Source organism: Monodelphis domestica, chromosome 2 (assembly GCF_027887165.1).
Source record: "Monodelphis domestica isolate mMonDom1 chromosome 2, mMonDom1.pri, whole genome shotgun sequence".
NCBI lineage: Eukaryota > Metazoa > Chordata > Mammalia > Didelphimorphia > Didelphidae > Monodelphis > Monodelphis domestica.
In genome coordinates this window covers 180,764,130-180,787,229 of record NC_077228.1, presented here as the reverse complement: position 1 = coordinate 180,787,229, position 23,100 = coordinate 180,764,130, and the positions used below count along the sequence as shown (strand labels likewise).

General features: G+C 40.7%; 1 protein-coding gene and 2 non-coding genes across 7 annotated transcripts in view; all 3 read right to left on the bottom strand.

Moving 5' to 3' along the window:
- The window catches only part of TEX14 (testis expressed 14, intercellular bridge forming factor), a 150,847-nt gene that overhangs the window by 104,940 nt on the left and 22,807 nt on the right, over window positions 1–23,100 (bottom strand). For all 5 annotated transcript variants that reach the window (XM_056814208.1, XM_056814204.1, XM_056814207.1 and 2 more), the window contains exons 3-7: window positions 18,815–18,929; window positions 15,849–16,014; window positions 13,772–13,908; window positions 4,760–4,841; window positions 2,625–2,755 (exon numbers count right to left, since the gene is read on the bottom strand). In XM_056814208.1, the coding sequence (XP_056670186.1) occupies window positions 2,625–2,755; window positions 4,760–4,841; window positions 13,772–13,908; window positions 15,849–16,014; window positions 18,815–18,929 (631 nt within the window). The remainder of the gene's footprint in view (window positions 1–2,624; window positions 2,756–4,759; window positions 4,842–13,771; window positions 13,909–15,848; window positions 16,015–18,814; window positions 18,930–23,100) is intronic.
- On the bottom strand, window positions 19,617–19,833 carry LOC130457624 (small nucleolar RNA U3). Its single transcript, XR_008916925.1, has one exon. It is a non-coding gene; the product is annotated as a small nucleolar RNA U3 (small nucleolar RNA).
- On the bottom strand, window positions 21,925–22,141 carry LOC130457619 (small nucleolar RNA U3). The gene has a single exon (XR_008916920.1). It is a non-coding gene; the product is annotated as a small nucleolar RNA U3 (small nucleolar RNA).

The following is a 23,100-nucleotide window of genomic DNA, read 5'->3' as shown; positions in this document are numbered from 1 at the left end:
GTGCCAGGACTTGCCAGAGAACTAATTCATTTTGGAAAGGTATTTGTAACACAGTCATTGCCAAGTTTCCTACATAATCCACACTTTCTACCACCATTTGAGTCAGTTTACTGTAAAGAATATGGTAAACCCAAAAGTAAGCGATGGCTGCCAAAACCACGACACCAAAAACTACTTGTCTGAACATATTTACTATCTTTCCTATTTGTGGGATTGTTGGGTATTGTCAGACTAAGGTGCCACTTGAAATAGAGGAGTAAACTGACTCAAAAACTTCTACTGATTGAAATAGTGAAGGTAAACTGAGGGGAACCTGTTGCAAAACCTCTCTCTCTTCATGTCTCTATCACACATGGCCATAATGATTAAGCTGCCTTCCCTTTGACTGATTGTTAGCCACCTGTCAGGAAACCCTGGAGTGGCAAGCAAGGGTGGACTTTGCCTGTGGCAAGATTTGATACTGATGATTCAATAAGAAAACTGTAAAATTAGAGTCTTATAAAACTGTACTGTTTTAGTTGTCAGTCTTTTTACATAGGTTTTTGTTTTCTAAACTTTGTTTTCCAAGCTTTTGTATATTTGGATTGCAAAAGAATTTTTAAAATATGCATTAAAAGTATATTGAGGGGGCAGCTGGGTAGCTCAGTGGATTGAGAGCTAGCCCTAGAGACGGGAGGTCCTAGGTTCAAATCTGGCCTCAGACACTTCCCAGCTGTGTGATCCTGGGCAAGTCACTTGACCCCCATTGCCTAGCCCTTACCACTCTTCTGCCTTGGAGCCAATACACAGTATTGACTCCAAGACGGAAGGTAAGGGCTTAAAAAAAAAAAGTATATTGAGTGAAGCTAATTGTACTTTATAAAAAAAAGAATGCTTTGCATCTATCACCTGATATAAAATAAAATCAAGTAATAAAATCTAACTATTGTGGCCTTTTTTGAGCAAAAGTATTGATTACTAGTAAGGCCAATATTAACCATTTATAGATCTTTTCATTTCAGTTCAACTAATGTTAAGAAGGTACTGAACAGCATTTAATTTAACAATAAACATTTGATTTGTGAGGAAAAAAAAAGAAACAGAAAAGTGAATAACTATAAAAAATCAGCCCTCTACAGCCCAGGAGTCACGACATCAAAATGGCTGCCTGTCCTTTATATATTCAGAAGAGGTGCCTTTCTTATTTTCATGGGTCCTAGTCAGTTTTGCTATGTTCATAAATAAACTTCTTAGATATGTAAGTTTAGTGGGGAATTGTCTTTTCACATATCCAGCATGCTGGAAAATGTACCAAAAAACATCCATTTGGAAAGCATTTGCTCCTAAATACTGGTGATTGGAGAGAAGAGACTTCTGTCCTTCAAACCCAGAACAATGAACAGAACTGAGAATAAGTTTTCTGAGTAGAGGGCAAAGAGAGAAAGGCAATGAGGAGATTAGACAGATTAATATAGAGAATACATATTGGGGAATATAAGGGTATGAGACTATATGGGGAGTATAGGACCAGGTTATAAAAGATGATGAAAACCAGGCACAGGTGTTTTCTTAACTAGACACTATCAATGTTTCTACTAAGTCACTGAATCAGTGGAGATAAAAGTTACTATCTCATGTTTCCTGTGAAAATAGGGCCATTTGGTAGAGAAAAAAGCTGGCCCAGATGCTAATGCTATTTTACGTTTGATTATGGTGGCAAAAATTAAATAATCATGGACTTTTTGATCAGGTCAGTTCTTTAGCTACAAATGAAAATACCCTTGAAGTCTTTCTTAGAGATAATATCTTTTTTTTAATTTAGAATATTTTCCCCATGGTTACATAATTCATGATCATTCCCTCTTCCAGCTCTTCCCTCCTACCCCCCACCCCCAGAGCTGACAAGCAGTTCTACAATGAACATGTATCATTGTTCAAAACCTATTTCCATATTATTCATATTTGCAATAGAGTGATCTTTTAATATCAAAATCTTAATCATATCCATATTGAACTATGTGATAGATCATATGTTTTTCTTCTGTAGTTCTGCTCCCACAGTTCTTTCTCTGCATATGGTTAGCTTTCTTTCTCATAAGTCCCTCAGAATCATCCTGGATCATTGCATTGCTGCCAGTAGCAAAGTCTGCTATATTTGATTATGCCACAATTTATCCATCTCTGTGTACAATGTTCTCCTGGTTCTGCTCCTTTCACTCTGCATCAATTTCTGGAGGTTATTCCAGTTCACATGGAATCCCTTCAATTTATTATTCCTTTCAGCACAATAGTATTCCATCACCATCATATACCACAATTTGTTCAGCCATTCCCCATTCGAGGGACACTCCCTCATTTTCAAATTTTTTTGCCAATATCTTGACCTATTTTCACCATTACTACTTATGCTGGATTTGATAGGTAACAGGAAAAGATAATGATCTGGGATTCTACAAAATAAGAAGATCAATACTTTGCCTAGATAGATGACAATAATGTTTTCATAAGAAATGAGCTTTCTCATGCTTGCATAGAAACATCCAAAGTTTAAGAAAGATCTGTAGATAATTCATTGAGGATAACTCAATCTTCTACAATTTGGGGAGCAAATGTCCAGAGTAGACACTAGGCACATTTTGACTTACTTTGTCATGATCATGTAGGGACCACTGAAGAAAGAGAAGGTTGGTTCATCATCTGCTTGAATCACTTCCTTTTCTCCAATGACTGGGAGAGATCCCAAATAAGCCAGCTGGGTCCCTCCTGTGAGATAAAACTGAAACCAAAATTTACCCTCATAATATGAAGAGGAAAAGAAAAAGAAAAAAAAACAACTAAGCTGCCTAAGAGGAATTTATATGGTTTAGGGACTAATACAATAAAAAACATGAGGCCAGGTTTAGAGATGGAAGGGACCTTCAAAGTCATCTAATGGCTGAGGAAACTAGGGACCAGAGAGGGATGTGATTGTCCAAGATCTCACAGCCTGTAAATGGCAGTTGAGATTTGAAGCCAGCTCCTCAACTTCCAATTCAGTTCTCTTTCTACTATGCCACACTGTCTCACTATACTTCCCCTACTTCTTTTTTGTTTGTTTTTAATTAGCTTTTATCAATGATTTGTTTCTGACATCATCATAGTTATCCCAAGTGTCCTTCGCCCTTCTCTTCCCAGAGTCACCTAATAGAATAAATAGTATTTTTTAGAAAGAAAAGTCAATACAACTTGTCCACACACTGTGAAATATGTGTAATATGTAACACCTGTGGACTTCCCACCTTCATGAAGGGATGAATTGATAACTTCCCTCTATTTCAACATTTCCTAATAGTGGTTTTTTTTTTGAAGAGTCCAAAATATCTTTTCTAACACATCTAAAGATTCTCTTTTGTGAGTCTTGATTTAAAAAAACTCCAAAATGTATAATAATAATAATAATAAACAACTCAGTTCAAAACCATGTGCTAGAGATAAAAAGACAAAAATGAAACCTCCTCCCCTCAAGGGATTTATGTATCCTGGGCTCAATTAAGAAAACTCAAAGTAATAGAAAGTTATTTCTAAGGGTAGGGAGAATGGTCAAGAAATGCTTCGCTTTGAAGGGAACTGAGGGTCCCATGAGGAGGGGAAGAAGTCCATGCCATGCACTTGGGCAAAGATTAAGAGATCCAGGAAATGGAATGTTACCAATGAGAAGCAGCCAGCATGTGAATAGAAAGGGTATGGATAATATGAACTAGGACTGGAAACATAGGGGACAGCCAGAATGAGGAATAGTTTCTATTCCAGGCTAAGAATTTTGCATTTTATGCTACAATCAAGGAGGGGATTATCAACAGTGCTAAATGCTGTGGAAAGTTCCAAATAGATTAAGTTTGAGAAAATGCCATCAAATTTGGCAATGAAGGAGTCACTGGATTTTTTGAAGATGGCAGAAGAGTGGATCTATAAACCAAATGTCAGGGAATCGAGTCTGAGAGGTAAGGAAGTATGGGGAACAGGGACTGACTACTTTTTCTAGGAGCTTAGCAGTGAATGAGAACTAAGATAATAGACAAACTCAAAATGTAGTAGGCAGATAAGGAAAAGTTTTTAAGATTGAGTGCTGAAAATGTAAGTGGGAAGCAAGGGAATGAAGATGACAGGGAAAGCATGAAAGAGACAGAGAGAGTGTGGAAATCAAGTGATGGATCAAAGGTTCAAGTAAAGGGGGTTAGTTTTGGAAAGGAGGAGGGACACCTCTTCCTATGAGAAAAGATGGGAGAATGGGTGAAAAAAAAGAGGTTTTCAAGTATGGAGAGATTAATGAGGACATATATAATAGAGACATGATCATTTTCTAAAGTTAGTAGGCAAATGGATTTGGGAGTGGAATCAGGAGCTCAAAGAGTTAGAAGATTTTTAAAAGCTGCTGTTGTCTTGTAGAGCCTTTTCTAGTCCCCAATAAACTTCATCCTGGTCCGTCTTATAGATTTAAGACACCTAGATATATGAATCCATCCTCCACAAATGTGTCAAAATAATTTTCTTTCTTTTTTTTTAACCCTTCCCTTCTGTCTTAGAATCAATACTATGTATTGGTTCCAAGGCAGAAGAGCAGCAAGGGCTAGGCAATGGGGGTTAAGTGATTTGCCCTAGGTCACACAGCTAAGAAGTGTCTGAGGCCAAATTTGAACCCATGTCCTCCCATCTCCAGGCCTGGTGTTCTATCTACTGTTCTACTTAACTGTCCCCGAAAGCAACTGCCCTTACCAGCAGTTTGTCAATTTTAACACCTTACCTTCCCAAAACCAAAGCTGTAGATGTTTTTGGAAGAAACAACTCCAGGTTTGAGCAGGCGATTAGGGGAGTTGTCAGGGTTTCTAAAAATGTTGAAAAAATAAGATTAGTCATCTGCATCCTAAGAAATGCTCCAGGAGGAAGTTTCCTGGCTATCCAATTCTAATACCACTTCCCATACATATCATTCCCTTTGCACACAAAATGTCCCACCCACTCATTTGATACTCCCTGCTACCACTTCCAGGACATTCCTGTACTGCATGGATGCTTAAGTTGGGGGTTATAGATTTAATAAGGTTTGTGAATTGAGGGAAAAAAATGGCATTTTCATTTCCCCTGACTTTTGATTTCTTCTGTAATCCTATGTATTTTTTGCATTCAAAAGCATTGTTATAAGAAAGGGTCCATAGGCTTCGTCGGATTACCAAAGAGGGTTATAACACAAAAAAGGTTAAGAACCTCTACTAAAATCCTTTTCTTCTTCTAAGACCTTGCAATCTTCTTATGTCACTTTTCAGAAAGCCTTCAATGTTGTCACCTACCAATCTCCAGCTCATTTTCCCACCTTTCTCTTCAATTTTAGCATCTGGCCTGTCCATGGTCTTTCCACACTAGCTTTTGCATTAGACTCAGGCATTTTAATATTCATTCATGCTGACAACTCCTACCACATCTTATTGATATGGGTTGCCATGTATGCAGACTGGTATATGGATGTTATAAGGATGTAGGCAGGAGCTCTAAAACTGGCCAATCAGCAGAGGCAAAGCAAACTAAAGACTTTCCTTCCTTTGGAGTCGGTGCAGAATCACCCCAGGGTGTTTAGCATATCATTAGCATCCATTTGCATTGGGGTTTTCATCCTGGCCCCCCAGTGGAGAAACAAGGTGAACCATGGGTAAAGTGACATCAATTCCTTGGGAATGATAGAGTAACAACCACCTAAACAAATGACCCTTCCTTAGTAACTAATCAACACAAAACCATTTCTGAACACCCACACCCTTTCCTAGCTTTACCTTGCTTGTTTCTTTTACTAGCCACTCCATTACTATCGTCTCTTACAATGAAGTTTGTTCCCTCCACATGGAGTCAGTCTGGGCTGTTAAATCTCTGAACAAGATCCTGATTTCCCCATGCCTATATCGATCTGACTCCTTAATTCTTTATTTTCAACTCCCTTCTCCATCACTTTTTAGCTGGAAACCATCATTAACACCCTTATCCTTCACCCTGTCACAGAAGTGCCTTATCTCAAAGATCCTTAATTCTGAAATTCCACAATCTTGTAAGCTTCCATTTCTCTCCCTTCTCTGACACTGAGTAGTTCTCTACCCTCTTCTTGACTTCTTGTCACTTAACCTTTCTTCTTCTCAAAGGTTTCACTCACTACCATAGTCATGTTTGACCCCATGGTTTTCTACTTTAATTCATTGCTGTAGAAATTCCTGTCATTCCTCAGACTTTTTTGCTGTTATTAATCTCAATAAATCTCATCACTCATCTTCACCGTCATTCCTGCTTCCAAGGCTGAGTATAACGAAAGGAAGTCATATAATAAGATGATTCCGTCCTCTATAAATTTATGCCAACAGGCAGTGAGACAGGGCAGACAGAAGACTCTTTCACTTAGCTGCTCATTGTCCCAAGAAACTCTCTAAGACCATAAGTAATAGACAAGTTGATGATTTGTCCTGATGGAATCTCCACTTTGAAAATTACTTCTATTAATGAAAACATAGGTTTGGGAAAATCCCACAAATTTATGGTGTGTAACCTCATATTGCTGACAACTGTTTCATCCCACCCTTCCTGACTCCCTATTTTGTTCCCTTCAGCAACCATTCCAAACCTTCTCCTTTCTCAAGACTCAAACAGCATCCCTTATTATGAGAGCAGATGACAGCTTCCCACTTCACTAACAAGAGGAGTTTCCTCACCTCCACTCCTCAAAACTTCTCAATATCATCAGTCTTTCTTTCTTCTTTCCTGTGTTGGAGGAAGAGATATCCCTGAGTGTAATGAAGACTGACCAGTAAGAAGCTAGTCTTAATGAACATGCGCAACTTTCTCTGATGGTTCTCTATGATGACTTTAACATTTCTGTGTGGTCTCATGACTTTTTTTCCTCCTGCTACCACACCCTCCTCATCTCTGGCCTCTTCCCCCTCTACCTGACAAGTCTATCAGTTCTTCTCCCTAAGCCTTAGAAAAGGATTCACTTCACCCTTCTACCCTATCCATTTCCCTTCTATACCTCAATACGCTTTCATTGTCAAACTTCTTGAAAAAGTGATCTCTATTTGATGCCCCCTTTTCTGGACCTTCTACTCTTCCCCAGCTCCTCACAATTCTGGGTTCTGACTCTACTATGCTATTCAAATTGCTTTCTTCAGAGTGATCAATGACTGGCTGATCACCAGATCCAAAGGCCTTTTCATTGTTCATCCTCTGGAATTTTTGACAGCTGATCATATGTTCTTGAATATTCTCTCTTTTTTTTTTGCCTTTCCAAGTAACAAATACTCTGCTGGTTCTCTCTAGAGCCCTTCTATGTCTCCTTCAATTGCTCCTTGTCATCATCCCAAGAGTTGAGATTTGTTGCCTACAGCTCTGTACTTGGCCTTGTTCTCTTTTCTATTTTCTCCCCTAAAAGTCACATGCATATCAAGGGCTTCAACTTTCACTAATTTGCAGATGACTTTCAAATCTATCGGCTCCAATTTTGACCATATTTCCAAAATCTACACTCACATTTCCAAGTCTTTCTAAAGGACATTGCTATCTGAATTTCCTACTGGCACCTCTATGTTTGTAACAAAGATTACTGGCTTCTTCCCTAAATTTGTTCCTCCTTCTGATTTCAACAGTTCCATTAGTTGCACCTGGTCTATGTTAAAAACTACTGATATTGACTCTCCTCTTTCCCTTACATCTCACCTCCAGGTATCAAATCTTGTCAACCCCTTCTTGGTGTCATTTCTCATATCTTTCACCTCTCCTATATCCCCACTGCCAAAATCTTAGGACAGGCCCTCACTGTCACTTGCCTAGTTTATTACAAGAACCTAATGCCTCCACCATCTCTCTCCCCTCTCCTATCAGGTCTTCACACTTATCTTTCTCATGTTAAGAGCAGATTATATTATTCCTCTGCTCAAAACCATACACTATTAAGTAAAATTCAAATCTGATAATCAGAGGCTTCCCTCCATAGGCTTGCTTGGCTACTCTCTTTGCAGTTTTTTATTCTCATATTACTCCTCTCAATGAATTTTGTGTTCTGGCCAAATAGGAACCAAGTAGTCACTTGTCCCTTCACAAGAGGCATCAATCCTCTCCATCTCATGCCCTTGTTCCTGCTGCTTGTTCACTGTGCTTTCCCCCTCTATCCTGACTAGCCCTTTCTAGGTCCAATCCGATGCCACAAGCTTGATCAAGTCTTTCCTGAGGTCCCTCAGCTGGTAATGAACCTTTCCAATGTCAGACAGCACCTTGCTTACATATTTCTTAAGTGCTTATTTAAATTTTTCTTTTACTTTACCAATTACATGCAATAACAAATTTCGAAATAAGTTTTCTGAAGTTATATGATCCAAATTGTCTCCCTTTTTTCTTCCCTCCCTCCCCCATCCCAGAGCTGGAAGGCAATTCAATCTGGGTTATACATGTATCTAGAGGTAGATAGCATTCTTTGTCATAAGTCCCTCAAAATTGTCCTGGATTATTATTATTGTATTGCTGTTAATAGCAAAGTCTATCACATTTGATCATTCCACAGTATTGCTGTTACTGTGTACAATGTTCTCCTGGTTCTGCTTATTTTACTCTGCATCAGTTCATGTGGGTCTTCCCAGTTCTTCCTGAAATCATCCTGTTCATCATTCCTTACAGCACGATATAGCATTCCATCACTATACAAGGCCTTAAATGGAAAGGCGCTCCAGGCACTCCACATAGTGCTGACCAGCATATGGGAAGAGGAAGACATGCCCCCAGAACTCAGAGATGCCTCCATCGTAGCCCTATACAAGAACAAAGGCTCACAAGCAGCCTGTGACAACTACAGAGGCATCTCACTACTCTCTACTGCCGGAAAGATCCTCACCCATGTTATACTCAACAGACTCCTGTCATCTGTTTCAGAGCAGAACCTGCCTGAATCACAATGTGGCTTCCGACCAGATCGTAGCACCATCGACATGGTCTTCACGGTGAGGCAAATGCAGGAAAAAGGCCTTGAGCAGAACCTGAGTCTCTACATTGTCTTCATAGACCTGACGAAGGCGTTCGACACAGTGAACAGGGACGCATTGTGGGTGATCCTTAGCAAGCTCGGTTGTCCAGCAAAATTTGTCAGACTGATCCAGCTCTTTCATGTCGACATGACAGGGGAAGTCCTATCCGGTGGAGAGACTTCCGATGGCTTCAACATCTCCAATGGTGTGAAACCAGGCTGTGTCCTCACTCCGGTACTATTCAACCTATCCTTCACTCAAGTATTACAACATGCTGTGATGGATCTAGACTTGGGCGTCTACATCAAATACCGACTGGATGGCTCACTATTTGATCTTCGCCACCTGACTGCAAAAACAAAGACAACAGAGAGACTCATCCTGGAAGCTCTCTTTGCCGATGACTGTGCTCTCATGGCCCACCAAGAAAATCGTCTCCAAACCATTGTGGACAGGTTCTCCACCGCAACAAAACTGTTTGGCCTGACTATCAGCCTCAGCAAAACAGAGGTGCTGGTCCAACCAGCACCAGGGAGGCCAACGAACCAGCCGTGCATTACAATCGACGGCACGCAGCTTTCCAACGTCAACACTTTCAAGTACCTGGGCAGCACCATCGCCAACGATGGGTTCCTAGACCACGAGATTAATGCCAGGATCCAAAAGGCCAGCCAGGCACTCAGGCGGCTGCGCTCCAAAGTCCTCCCACACAGCGGTGTAAGCACGGTGACAAAGCTCAAAGTGTACAACGCAGTGGTCCTCAGCTCGCTCCTGTACGGTTGTGAGACATGGACACTGTACCGGAAGCACATGAAACAGCTGGAGCAATTCCACCAACGCTCTCTCCGGTCAATCATGAGGATCCGATGGCAGGACCGAATCATCAACCAGGCAGTCCTCGACAGAGCCAACTCCACCAGCATCGAAGTCCTGGTCCTCAAAGCCCAGCTACGATGGTCTGGACATGTCGTCCGCATGGACCCACAGCGAATACCAAGACAGGTATTCTATGGTGAACTGTCAGCTGGACTCAGGAAACAAGGCCGACCAAAGAAAAGATTCAAGGATCAGCTAAAGTCCAACTTGAAGTGGGCTGGCATGACACCAAAGCAACTAGAACTCGCTGCCTCTGACAGAAGCAGCTGGTGAACCCACATTAACCATGCCACCGCCAACTTTGAAGATGAGCGACGTTGACGTCTTGCCGCTGCGCGTGAACGCCGACACCAGGCCACAACCGCGCCTCCCGTAACAACTGGCGTCCCAGGCCCCATGTGCCACAAACTCTGCACCTCAGCCTTTGGACTCCAAAGCCACATGAGGGTACACCATAGATGAAACTGCACAAAGACAATAGTCATTCTCGGTCACCGAGAGACTACTACTATATACTATCATATACAACAATTTGTTTAGCCATTCCCCAATTGATGGATATCCCTTTAGTTTCTAATTCTTTGCCACCACAAAAAGAACAGTCATAAATCTTTTTATACAAGTAGGTCCTTTCTCATTTTTTAAATCTCTTTGGAATATAGACACAGTAGTGGTATTACTGAATCAAAGGGTATGCACTGTTTATAGTATGTGCTTATTTAGGTCATAGTTATTTTTGCATGAGTCACAGTTCTCCTCCTAGGCTATATGCTCTATAAAGGCCAAGAATTATCTTATCTAAGTCTGGCATCTCTTCCAGGATCTGGTACAGCAGGCATCTGTTGAACTGAATTCTTAAATTTAAGGAACTAGCTGAGGTTCATAGAGTAGAATGAAATATTCAACTCAGGAAATTAGAGCCAAAGCTGGGGCTCTTAATAAGATCTCCTAATTCCTGGGGCAGCTAGATATCACAGAGGATAGAGAGTCAGGAGGACCTGGGTTCAAATCTAGACTCAGAAACTTTCTAGCTGTGTGACCCTAGCAAAGTCATTTATTCTTAATGCCTAGCTCTTGCCATTCTTCTATATTAGAATTGCTACTAGGACAGAAGGCAGGAGTTTTTAAAAAAAATCCTGATGTTATCCACCTCCAGAGAAAGAATTGTTGGAGTCGGATTGCTGTGGATCAAAACATATTATCTTTCACATCAGTACATTTATGGTTTTGGTTTTGCATGACTGTGCTCTTACAATAATGACCAATATGGAAGTGTGTTTTGTATGATAAAAAAGAAAGAAAAGAAGAGATCTCTCATGGAATAGGGATAATCTATAAATGTTTGCAACATAAAAGTAAAATATGTCAATAAAACTTTAAAAATTGAAAAAACTACCAATGTATACATCTTCATATGTCTTTTCTCCCCAACTAGACTGTCAGTCCTCTTGAAGGTAGAGATTAAACCTTAAAAATACCTTCACATTATCTGTGCCCAGTTCATTGCTTTGCATATCACGGACACCAAAACAAAGCTGTTGAATGGTTTCTGATGAATAATAAACAAGAAGATTCAAAAAGGGCAGTTTTTGGCATGCACATTTTTCTAATTGGCAGTATCTATCCATGCAAGTAGTAAAGTTTTGCTTTTGCACTTCCCTCACAGGTAAGGAAGAAATATTTGCTTTTGTCCTCTTTCCATTTCAGGATAAAGGACAAAGAAAACAAAAATGTTATCTTACTAGGAGAGTAGAACATATGACACAGCACTGATTTTTCTAATATCCACATTTTGAAGCATTAATGTTTTGAACTACTTTAGGGGCCTGTGTCTATGTACTGTAACTGTACTGTCTTCTCATCTTCCCTTTAAGTTTCCACATTTTTCATAGCTCAGTCTGGTCTGGTTGACTATTGACTGTCTTGATTCAAAAAGCTCTCCTCACTATGCCCAAAGGGTGCTAAAAGACTGCCTGCCCTTTGATCCAGTCATAGAACTGCTGGGTTTATACCCCAAAGAGATAATAGGGAAAAAAGATTTGTACCAAAATATTCATAGCTGAGGTTTTTTTGGTGGCCAAAAAAAAAAGGAAAATAAGGGAGTGTCCTTTGATTGTGGAATGGCTGAACAAATTGTGGTATCTGTTGGTGATGGAAAACTATTTTGCTCAAAGGAATAATGAACTAGAGGAATTACATGGGAACTGGAACAACCTCCAGGAATTGATGCAGAGTGAGAGGAGCAGAACCAGGAGAACATTGTACACAGAGATGGATACCCTGTGGTACAATCGAATGTAATGGACTTCTCTACTAGCAGCAATGCAATGATCCATGACAATTCTGAGAAACCTATGAGAAAGAACACCATCCACATTCAGAGGAAGAATTGTGGGAATAGAAACACAGAAGAAAAACAACGGCTTGATCAAAAGGGTTGATGGGGATATGATTGGGGAACTAGACTCTAAATGATCACGCTAGTGCAAATATCAATAATATGGAAATAGATCTTGATCAATGACACATGTAAAACCCAATGGAATTGTGCATTGGCTATGGGAGGGAGGTGGGGGCAGGGAAGGGAAAGAACAAGAATCTTGTAACCATGGAAAAATAAATATTCTAAATTAATTAATTAAATAAAAATTTCCAAAACTTAAAAAAAAAAGGACTTAAAAAATAATTCAATTGAGGCCAAATCGATAAAAAAAATAAATGAATAATTTTTTTTACAAAGTTCTCCTATAAGTCTTCAAACCAAAATGAAATTTCCTGCTCTGCATCTATATCCAGTCTTCCCTGAAACAAAATTCCAGCAGCTGAATTCAATTCCTAATGACAGTAATATGGCTCAGCTGTTTCATAACCCTATCTATCAAAAATACACCCAGGGACCAAGAAATAATAGGAAGAGCAATAATAATAAATGATAATATTTTAACTTCGTGGAGGGGCTCAAACCAAGTTGTGAATATTCATCTATTCACTCAAGAAAGGATTCTCAAGTAATTGCACTATTGAATAAATATGACTTTAAATATTAATTTATTATTTATTGGATCCTTTTTGGACTCTAGCCCTTTAATTTAATTGTTGCAGGAACTTGTGATAAGGAAACTATTTCTTCCAATGCCTGTAACTTTTAATCTCAGAGTCAGTTGCGCTTAAGGCACTAAGAAATTCAATATTTTGTTCAGATAAGTAGTTAAATGTCAGAGGCAAGACTTAATCCTGAGTCCTTCTGCCTCTAGGCCTGGCACTCTAAGTACCATTTCTTTATAAAGTTTTTTCAATTACATAGAAGCAATTTTTTATAACCATTATCTGAAACTTTGCAATTTATATTCTCTCTCCTACCCCCTCCTCTTAGCAATAAGACTGATATAGGTTATAGCAGTGCTGTCATGAAATACATATTTCCATATTCTTCATGTCATGAAAGAAGACACATATCACACATACAACAAAATACTCATGAAGGAAATAAAGTGAAAAATGGCTTTGATCTGCAATCAGACTCTAACAGTTCCTTCTTCTCTGGCTGCCAGTGCCATTTTTCATGAGTCCAGTCCCTTGGGGTTATCTTGGGACCTTGCTTTGTTGCTAACAGTTGAGTCCTTTACCACTGATCATTGTTCAAGATTTCTATTATTATATATGCTATTCTCCTCAGCTAAGATCAATTTCACATATGAAAAACAGTCCTTACCCCCTCAACACCACAATAAACATTCAGAAATCTTAGAACAGAACTAGTTTACTAGAGGAAACTGCTGCCACACTGGCCAAGTATGATCATTCAGCACAACCAAATGGCAATTACCTCCCTGTCTGACCATTTTGGTTTAATACAGATGGCTGGCCACTTGTGTCCCTAGTTAGAAGGGTCTTACCCATGCATCAGGCTGCCAAATCTGGATGGGCTACAGATGAGTCTCTGTGGAGAGTCAATCCTCTTCAACAGATCATAAGAAAATCCCTGAATGATTGCCTGCATGTGGGAGGCACATCGGTGCATGAACTCCACCATCTGCAATAAATGACCATAAATCCAAACATCAGGCACTCACATATTTGGCCAATTGAATACTTGTGGAAGGGGAAGGAGGGCAGGGGGAGAGGGAGATAATACTTGAATCCCAAGCTCCTGCCTCTATATCTTTGTACAGGCTGTCTCTCCTAAGGAGCAGGTGTTCCTTCCTCATCTTCAACTTGCAGAACCTACCTCCTCCAAACACAACTCTGGGGCCAGCTCCTGCATGAGCCTTTCCTGGAGATTCTCCAGTTCTTGGGGCTTTTTCCCTCCTGCAATTACTCTATATTGCTTTGTTTACGTTTTGTATTTACTGGTCCATGCATACTCTTTATCCTTTCCATTAGAATATAAATTCCTGTTGGGCAGGCACCATTTTGGTCTTATCTTGGTGTGTTCAGTGCCTTGCTCAATAAATGAGATTAACGTGAAATTATACTATAGCCCAATAACCTAAGACATAAGAGTATCCACTGGCCTTGGTTTGAGAGTGACTTTATTTCTCTATAAAAAATGGAAAGAGGTAAGCAGTATTATCTTATCCCTTCCATGTTCCTTGCTCTAAGCTTGAATTCTGGCCACTTCCCAAGAGTCATATGGACTAACCCAGTTAGAGCTCATTGCAGACCCTGGGAGATTCCTTGGTCCCTGGACATGGCTGCTAGGTGAGAGGCAGAGCCTGAATCAGAATGCAGAATGCAAATCAATTAATTAACTAAAAATTTTCAATTCTAAAAACAAAAAAGTAGGAGGGAACATCAGAGTGAGGGTAGGGTAAAGGAAGAAATAGTCCTAAGTAAAACAAACTAAGAATGTAAAAAAAATACTTATAGCTCTTTTTGAGGTGTCAAAGAAAAGGAATTTGAAAGGATGCCTATAAATTGGGAAAGGGATGAAAAAGTTACAATTAATGTGATAGAACACTAATTTTTTTTGAAACCCTTACCTTCTGTCTTCTAATCAATACTGTGTATTGATTCCAAGGCAGAAGAGTAATAAAGTCTAGGCAATGGAGGTTAAATAACTTGTCCAGGGTCACACAGCTAGGAAGTATCTGGGCCTAAATTTGAACCTAGAGTCTCCAAGTCTGGCTCTTAGTCTACTGAGCCACCTAGTTGTCCCCTATTTATAAGAAACTGAAAGTCATTGTTTCAAAGAAACCTGGGAAAACTTCTATGAACTGATGTGATGAGTGAAGGAACAGAATCAGAAGAACAATTCATACAATGATGATAATACTATATAAAAAAGAAACAACTCCGAACAAATTAGGAACTCTTAGCATAATGACCAACCATGATTCCAAAGGACAAATGATAAAATATGCTACATATTTCTTCATAGAGAGATTAAGGGCTTGGACATGACTAATGAAAAAATCTGATTTGCTTGACCATATAATGTTAAGGGGAAAAGGACACATGTAGCTGGGATGGGAGGGTGAAAAAGCAGATTTTTGCTGATCAATAAAGATAAATATAATTTAAAAAATTAATGTCTAGCATTTATACAGTTTTCTAAGGTATGCAAAGCACTATATATGCATGTATAAACAAACACAAGCAAAAAAAATTTGCTCCTCACAACAATCTTGTATAATAGGTACTATTACTATTCTCATTTTACAGATGAGGAAACTGAGGTTGAGAGAAAATAAGCACTTTTCCTAGGATCATACAACTAAGTAAATGTCTAAGACAGAATTTGAACTCGGGTCTTCCTGATTGCAAATCCAATACTCTTATCCACCATGCCACCTAGCCAGCTAGGGTCTCAATTATATTACAGATATGAAGAAATAATAACAATCATCTGGCCTAAACTCCTTCATTTATTCTTCATCAAAAACCAGACTGGTTTTTGAACCTGAAGATTTAATTAAGCTTGGGGGCTGCTCCCCAGAAAGCATCCTGCCTTATTCTGGGGTATGGCCTTACCGCAGTGCTTCTCTCCTTCCCTGAAGACAAAGCCCAGCTCTGAGGATTTTTGCCATCTTCATCATGGAGTCTCAAGTCACCACCTGCATCTAACAGTTTGCTGAGGATCCATTGATTGCCGGAAAATGCTGCTGCATGGACAGGTGTACTTCCATCAAAGCAGCGACTAAGAAATATTAGACAAAATGTTACACCATAAATAGCATGTAGAAACCCTTTCCCAAAAAACCAAGAACAGAGGTGAAGGGGGCTTTGAATTCTTCTAGTGAATTCTCCAAGCTTACAGCATTTCTTTCTGCAAAATCTACTCAGTGGTTGTCATAGCCAGAACCCAAAATCAATCCCTCACTCACATGGCACTTTATAAATCTTTCACACACTCCACACACATTTTCTCACCTGAAAGTCCTATGAGACAGATAGGACAAGTATTATTTCCATCTTTATTTGACAAATTGAAAAAAACACAAATAAAAAGAGCTTAAAAAATAAAGCCCCTTTACATGGTTGATCTCACAGCACATATGCAGGGCTGCTACCAGAACTCAGGCTATGAATTCTAAGTAGATGTTCTTTGAACCAAGCTACTCTGGCGACGTCTCAGCGATAGACCTCAGTTCATCATTCTGCTAATTAATATGGTCAAAGAACACATTTAGGGTTGAAAGATGTTGTCCCATTGGCAGTTTACATTTCCCTTCTCCCCTCCCCACGGCACTTAGAGTCTCAAAGCCTGAGCCTCAGAGAGGTGACCCTGCCCTGGGTCCCACAACTTGTAAATGACAGAGGTGTGGCTTAAACCCAACTAATGCATGCTGCCTCATAATGTATTAATAGCATACTGGTCTGGAAGGTCTGGGGCAGTGAGCTGGCACAGTGCAAAAGGCACCAGTCATACAGTCAAGAAGACCATAATTCATGGCACTGTGCTAAGCATTAGGAGATACAAAGACAAAAAGTCAAACAGTCCCTGCCCTCAAGGGCTTCATATTAAGGAGATTTTACATTCTAATACATCAGTGATTTTGCAGGTACATCTAGTACAAATGGGAGGGGGGAAAAGGAGGTGTTTGAGGCCTCAGGGTGAGGAGTTAGCTACATGACAAACATAAGCTGGTCTAGGGTCAAGGCCTTTTTGCCTCCCAGGTCCCCATAACTTTGCTCAATGGGGTTTCAGGCTTTATTCCCCCACAGGGTGTCAAAAATAAGCCTACTTACTGTTCAAAGATGAAGAAATTCACATTGAATATTTTAGAGTGTGATTATTATTGGCATAAAAAATGTTCTCACAGAGTCCCTATTCAAATTATGTGACTAATCAGAAAACAGGCTTTGAGAACACTGGTTTAATCTAGACCACCATCTTCCACACTTTTCTGGTCATGCACCAAGCTGAAAAAAATTTTGAACACAAATTCCCAATATATGTATACTTATTTATAAATTCCTTAGTGAGGTAGTGTGGCACAATGAGTGGAGAGCTGGTCCTGAAGTCAGGAAGACCTGGGTTTATGCCTGACTGCCATGCAGTGGCCATGTGACAGTGGCCCTGTCACTTAACCTCTGTGCTCTAGGCAAAAATGCCATAGACATTTTTGCCTAGAGCACAGATGTTATGGCAAAACATGGCAAAAAAATGGCAAAAAAGTGGCAAAGAAAGTGACAATATCTCCTAGAATCTGGAGCTCTGAATAAATAGCTCACTGTGCGACTTTAGGAAAGTTACTTAACCTCCCTGGGCTTCAGTTTCCCAGAATAAAGGGTTGGACTAGATGGCTCTAAGGTCTCTCCCAGCTACAACTATGAATGATCTTATATATGCACACTATTGGGAAGCAGGCTCACTTCCACTCTGTGCAGTCCGAAAACAAAAATGAAGGCAGGAAGAGTTGGGTTCTTCTTGGTCTCTACCCCCTAGCTCAGAGCCCACCCTCTTGAAGATTTCATGTGCCCCAATCAAAAGGTGATTTCTACATTATACTTGCAGTATTGAGAGGGAAGAATTTCCCCAATGGCATCTACAACAACAGAGATATTTTGAGAACCTGGGTAAGTTATAATTGTTCAAGAAGAGAGAGAGGAGCTGCTAGAGGAGACAAATTGGGGAGGAGTTGGCTGAAGTATAAATGTGGTTTTACTGCAAACAAGTTATGCAGTTAATTATCACTGGGAAAGTAAGATTAAAGCCATCTTTCATCTTTCCAACAAAGCAACTACTTAACTTTTATAACTATTATTTGCAAGGCTTCCACAAAAACTTTATCATATAACTTTATACCATGTATGAAGTACTATTATTGGTCAGTGTAGCTTTCTCTTCTAAGTAAAAGGCAAAAATTGGATTAGATAATCTGTGATTATTTCCAGATCCCAGTTTTATGATCTCTATGATCCAGTTCCCCATTATGGATGATATAATTATGCCATGTATTACATAAACATAACTAGGTGATGTTCTGTGAGGTCCCTCTGATTCTATAAATTCCTTAACTACTGCTATAAATCCAAGTGGAATACCTTACTCAACCTTGGCCCTGAAAAAAAATCTAGTGAGGTTTAAAACTTAAGGATTTAAATTCTGTTCTCATGTCTCATTAATTTGAAGGAATGAGGACTGATATTTTAATAAAAACAATTCCAAAAATGAATCCAGGAAGGTATTGTTGTACTAATACAGCTGGTTCTAAACAATGGCTTTTACATTCTCTCCAAAAATTAACATTTTTAACACAATAAACAAAGTGTAAATGATATTAATTATAAATGTCAACTATTTATTTAAATAGGCTTAGAAAGCATTACAAAGTTTGATGGGAGTTCTGAAAAACTGCTACTTAATAAATATTTCATAGTTCAAACTGGTCTTCCCTGTTCAAGATGACTTTTCCTAATGTGGTTTTCCAAAGACTTAAGGCATATTTAAAGAATACTGGCAATGTTTTGCTTCATAATTGTAAGATACTTACTGATTTGGATCTGATCCATAATCGACCAGGACATCAACTAATTTGGGAAGACCTAACAATGCGGCAGTGAAAAGTGCTGTCTGGCCCAGAGAATTTACAGTGTCAACATAAATTCCTGCAAGGTAAATGGCAGAATGAATGAAAGTAAGTTTCAACAATTGTTCTTCACTTCACGAATATGATTTCAAGGTTTTAGTGCCATCCTAAAATATTTTACTTAGAAATTAAGATAATGACAGACAAAAAAGTTGAGAAAAAAATTTGGATCTTTAGCCAAATTAGGATGCCAGGATATGAAGCACAACAATCTGATGTCATAAAACAAGGAAAAGGAAACCAGAGTCACTCAGTTTTGTCAGTTGATGATTCTACAATGTTGGTGTGACTTTGTACAATATTCTCCTGGCTCTGCTAATTTCACTGTGCCCATTAGTTGGTGTGTGTCTTTTCTTGCAATGGTCGTGTTTATCATTTCCTACAGCACAGAGGCTATATTTAAACTCCAGGGCTGGTAAGTGTAACACTACAGCAATAGGTGTCCCTAAATTATTTGGTTTTGTTGACTTTGTTGTGTTCTTTCTTGAGTAGATGAAGTATAAAGGAGAACAATTTTGGGGATTTAACTGCATAACAGTCCTTCCCCCACCCCGCAACTAATAGCCTTTACTGATAAAAAAAAAAAGGGGCCAGTATACTAAAAAGCAATTACTACAAATAATTCCACAAAAACTCAAACAACATGAAGCAAAAAAAAAAAAAGAAAGAAAAATCTGTTTTTATGATACCATATAAAAGATGAGGAGCCACTCAGCGTGTGTTCTCTTCCTCTCACCCTGCCCAAAAGCAGAGAAGAACAATCGTCAATGGCAGGTAGCAGCTGCTGGAAAGCAGCACCACAAGCCAGCTTCATGCTCAGAAGAGAACACTACAGCTCCTCCTCGTGGTTACCTCCGTGCTACACTTTCAGCCACAATTCTCTAGTAACATACTATAGAAATGATCCCTGAAAGTATAGTCTTGGCCAGAAGCTCCAACATGGCCCCAGCACTACCAAGACCACACCCCTCACACTCATGGTCACTTGGACACACAACATTGCCTCCACACAAAGGACACCCAGTACCCAGGCACTCCCCAACACAGCTCCAACAAGCCCTCCGACACAGAAACAGAGACTCTGCCAGCCTCATGGCCACAACTGGAAGACCCCTGCCTGAGCCCTTCAAGCCACCCTGGTCCAAATTAACATACTCCCTCCCTCCAGCCAGCCACCTTGATCAACTAACTGATAACTTCAAACACACACCCACACCTTTATCTAGCACTTCCTAAGAATCCACTCTACTGAGAAGTATAGTCTAAGACCACCACAATCAACTAATCAATCAATCAACATTTATTAAGTGCCTACTGTGTATCAGGCACTCTCCAGAACCTAGGTGGACACACAGTCCAAAACCACTAACACACACACATACACACACACACACACACCCCTCCCCTCCCCACAGAGAAACTTCCCTTCTACCAGAGGAAAATGGAATGTCCTGGAACCCTGAGCATTCAGTGCTCAATGTGGACAAAGGAGGGATGGGATCACTCCCAATTGTGGATGGACCCTCCACTCGGGCTGAGCCATTGTGGGAGCCTGGGGAATCAAAAGACTGGACCAAATTAAGAGGGAGAGCCTTCCAGGAGAGAGGAGGGCTCATGTGCAAAGGGCAGGGGGAGATGCAGGGAAGGGCAGGGAGTTTGTCTTGGGTGGAGTTTGGAGAGCATGAGGGGGAGCCATGTGTAACGAGGGCTGGGCAGGGAGGCCAAGATTGTTTCTGTTGTTCCAGACATGCCAAGGAGTGCAGGTTGTAGTGGATGCTGACCTTAGCTGAGAACTCCTGAATCTTCTTAAGTCAAGCAGCAAGAAGCAGTTGGACCTGGGAGCTAGCTGGGCCTGAGGTGAGAGGAAGGCAGGGGCTCTTGCTTCCACTGGGCTGCTGTCCACATTGGGGCATCCATCAATAGGAGAGATAGACTACCCAGAAGACTAACCCAATGGTCCTGCTCTAAGTGGCAACAAGCAGTTCCCAGGAGGAGGAAGAGGATATAGGAAAGAGGAGGGTTTAGGAAGATGACCCAGAAGTCATTTCCCCCCTAACACCATGGCAAAGCCCTGAGGAATTATTCTGTTCCTGCCATTGTCTCTTCTAGCCAGAGATGAGGTAGTTCAGCCATCATCTACTGTCCTTTACCTCTCCGTCTGACTTCACTTGAGTTTTCATTTAGAGGGTTTAATGGCTCTCCCTCCCCCCATATTTCCACTTTGGTCTCTAATTCTGAGAAATCTGGGCAAATTTCTTTTAAGATATCATGAAATAGAGTACCTAGGCTTTTTTTTTTTGTGGTCATGGTATTGAGATGCTTCTATTTCTTCCCCTTGATCCATTTCCCAAGGTGATTACTTTTGCTTTGCTTTAAGATACCTTAAATCTGCTTGGATTCAGCCTTCTGACTGTTTTAATATTCTTGTTTGCTCATAAAATCACCAGTTTCTATTTGGTCGATTCTAGTAGATCCCACACTTGGGGGGGGGGGGGGAAGAATGTCAGTAAAACTGGTCCTGCCTTTTTGTGTGGCTGTCAAGAGGGGTGGTGAGTGAGCTGGTCATCTTCTCTCCCCCTTGCAGGATCTTGAAGCTAAGCGGCATGCAGCCAGTGGCCCCAAGTCGAGGCCTATGGCAGCCTCCTGCCCAGTCTTCAATCCCATCATCCAGAAGTACTGTCTATGTTGCTTTTCCCTGTTCCTAGGTCCTGCTATGGCATTCAGTGCCGATGGCATTTGGAGCTCCTTTGTGCAAAGTAACATGCCATTTCCTTCATCTCTCGTCTTTGAGATGAAAGTGGAGCTAGCAAGAGTCAAAAACAAGGGGTAAGTATTGCTCGCAGCGAGTTTCAAAGTACGAGTTCAGGAAGGCTATCCTAACACCATCTTTGTGAGGAAAAAGAAGCAAAGGCAGATACGGCCTCAGCAAGAGCTTAGCCAGTCACATAAGGCCTGAATCACGTAAGAAGACACAAAAATCTGCTTTTAAATTACCATATAAGGGAAGATGAGGAGCCACTCAGCTTGCGTTCTCTTCCTCTCACCCTGCCCAAAAGCAGAGAAGAACGATCATCAATGGCAGGTAGCAGCTGCTGGAAAGCAGCACCACAAGCCAGCTTCACGCTCAGAAGAGAACACTACAGCTCCTCCTCGTGGTTACCTCCGTGCTACACTTTCAGCCACAATTCTCTAGTAACATACTATAGAAATGATCCCTGAAAGTATAGTCTTAGCCGGCAACTCCCAGGCGCGTCCGCCACACACAATCCCGCGCACTCTTAGCTCACGGCCACTTTTACGCACCCTCCTCGGGCCCACCGAAAACCAAGGCGGTGCGCCTTCCTCAATATGCCAGACAATGCCCAAGCCCCACACAGCTCATCTCTCCAGCCAGAGATCATTCTAAACCCCGAAAACCTCACGAGTTCTAATTAGCATACTGCCTCCAGATAGCCAATCACACTTAAGAGCTGTTCCGAGAAAGTCCCTCCTCTCTCCCGCCCCTCCCTCGAAGTGACAGAGGCTGCGAGAACAAAATACTGTCCCCAAGGCAAATAAACAAATGAGTCGATAAACAAATATTGCATTTTAATTGTATATTTAGACATTTTTGTTGAGTTGCTTCAGGCCTATCTGATTCTCCGTGACCCCAGTTGGGGTTTTCTTTGGCAAAGATACTAGAGTGGTATGCCATTTCCTTCTCCAGCTCATTTTAAAGGAGGAAGCACCAGGAAGTGTTTAAGTGACTTGCCCAAGGTCACATAGCTTGTAAGTGTCTGAGGCCAGATTTCAACCCCAGACTTGGTACTCCCCCCCCCCCCCCCCACTTAGCTGCCCCAAATGACTTGGTTGGCTACATATTTAAACACGTTTGATGTATCGTTTCGTTTTGCTGACTGATACTGGAGGAAATGCTGGGGATTTAAACACACCCATCCCAAGGGGAAAAATTTTAAAGTCCAGAAGTTGGCAAAGCAGATGACTAAGGTAACCCCCACCCCTGCATTTTCCCTTGCAGCAACTGAGGTTGTTGCCCAGCTGGCTCTTCAAAAATAATGAAACATCCTCCATCAATTAATCAATTAATCTATCACCTGGCCATATTCAGAATACAAATCAAAGTTCCCTGGTTGCACCATCTCCAAGGGAGCCTGCATCCCTGGGGAGTCCATACAATCTTGGCCACCAAG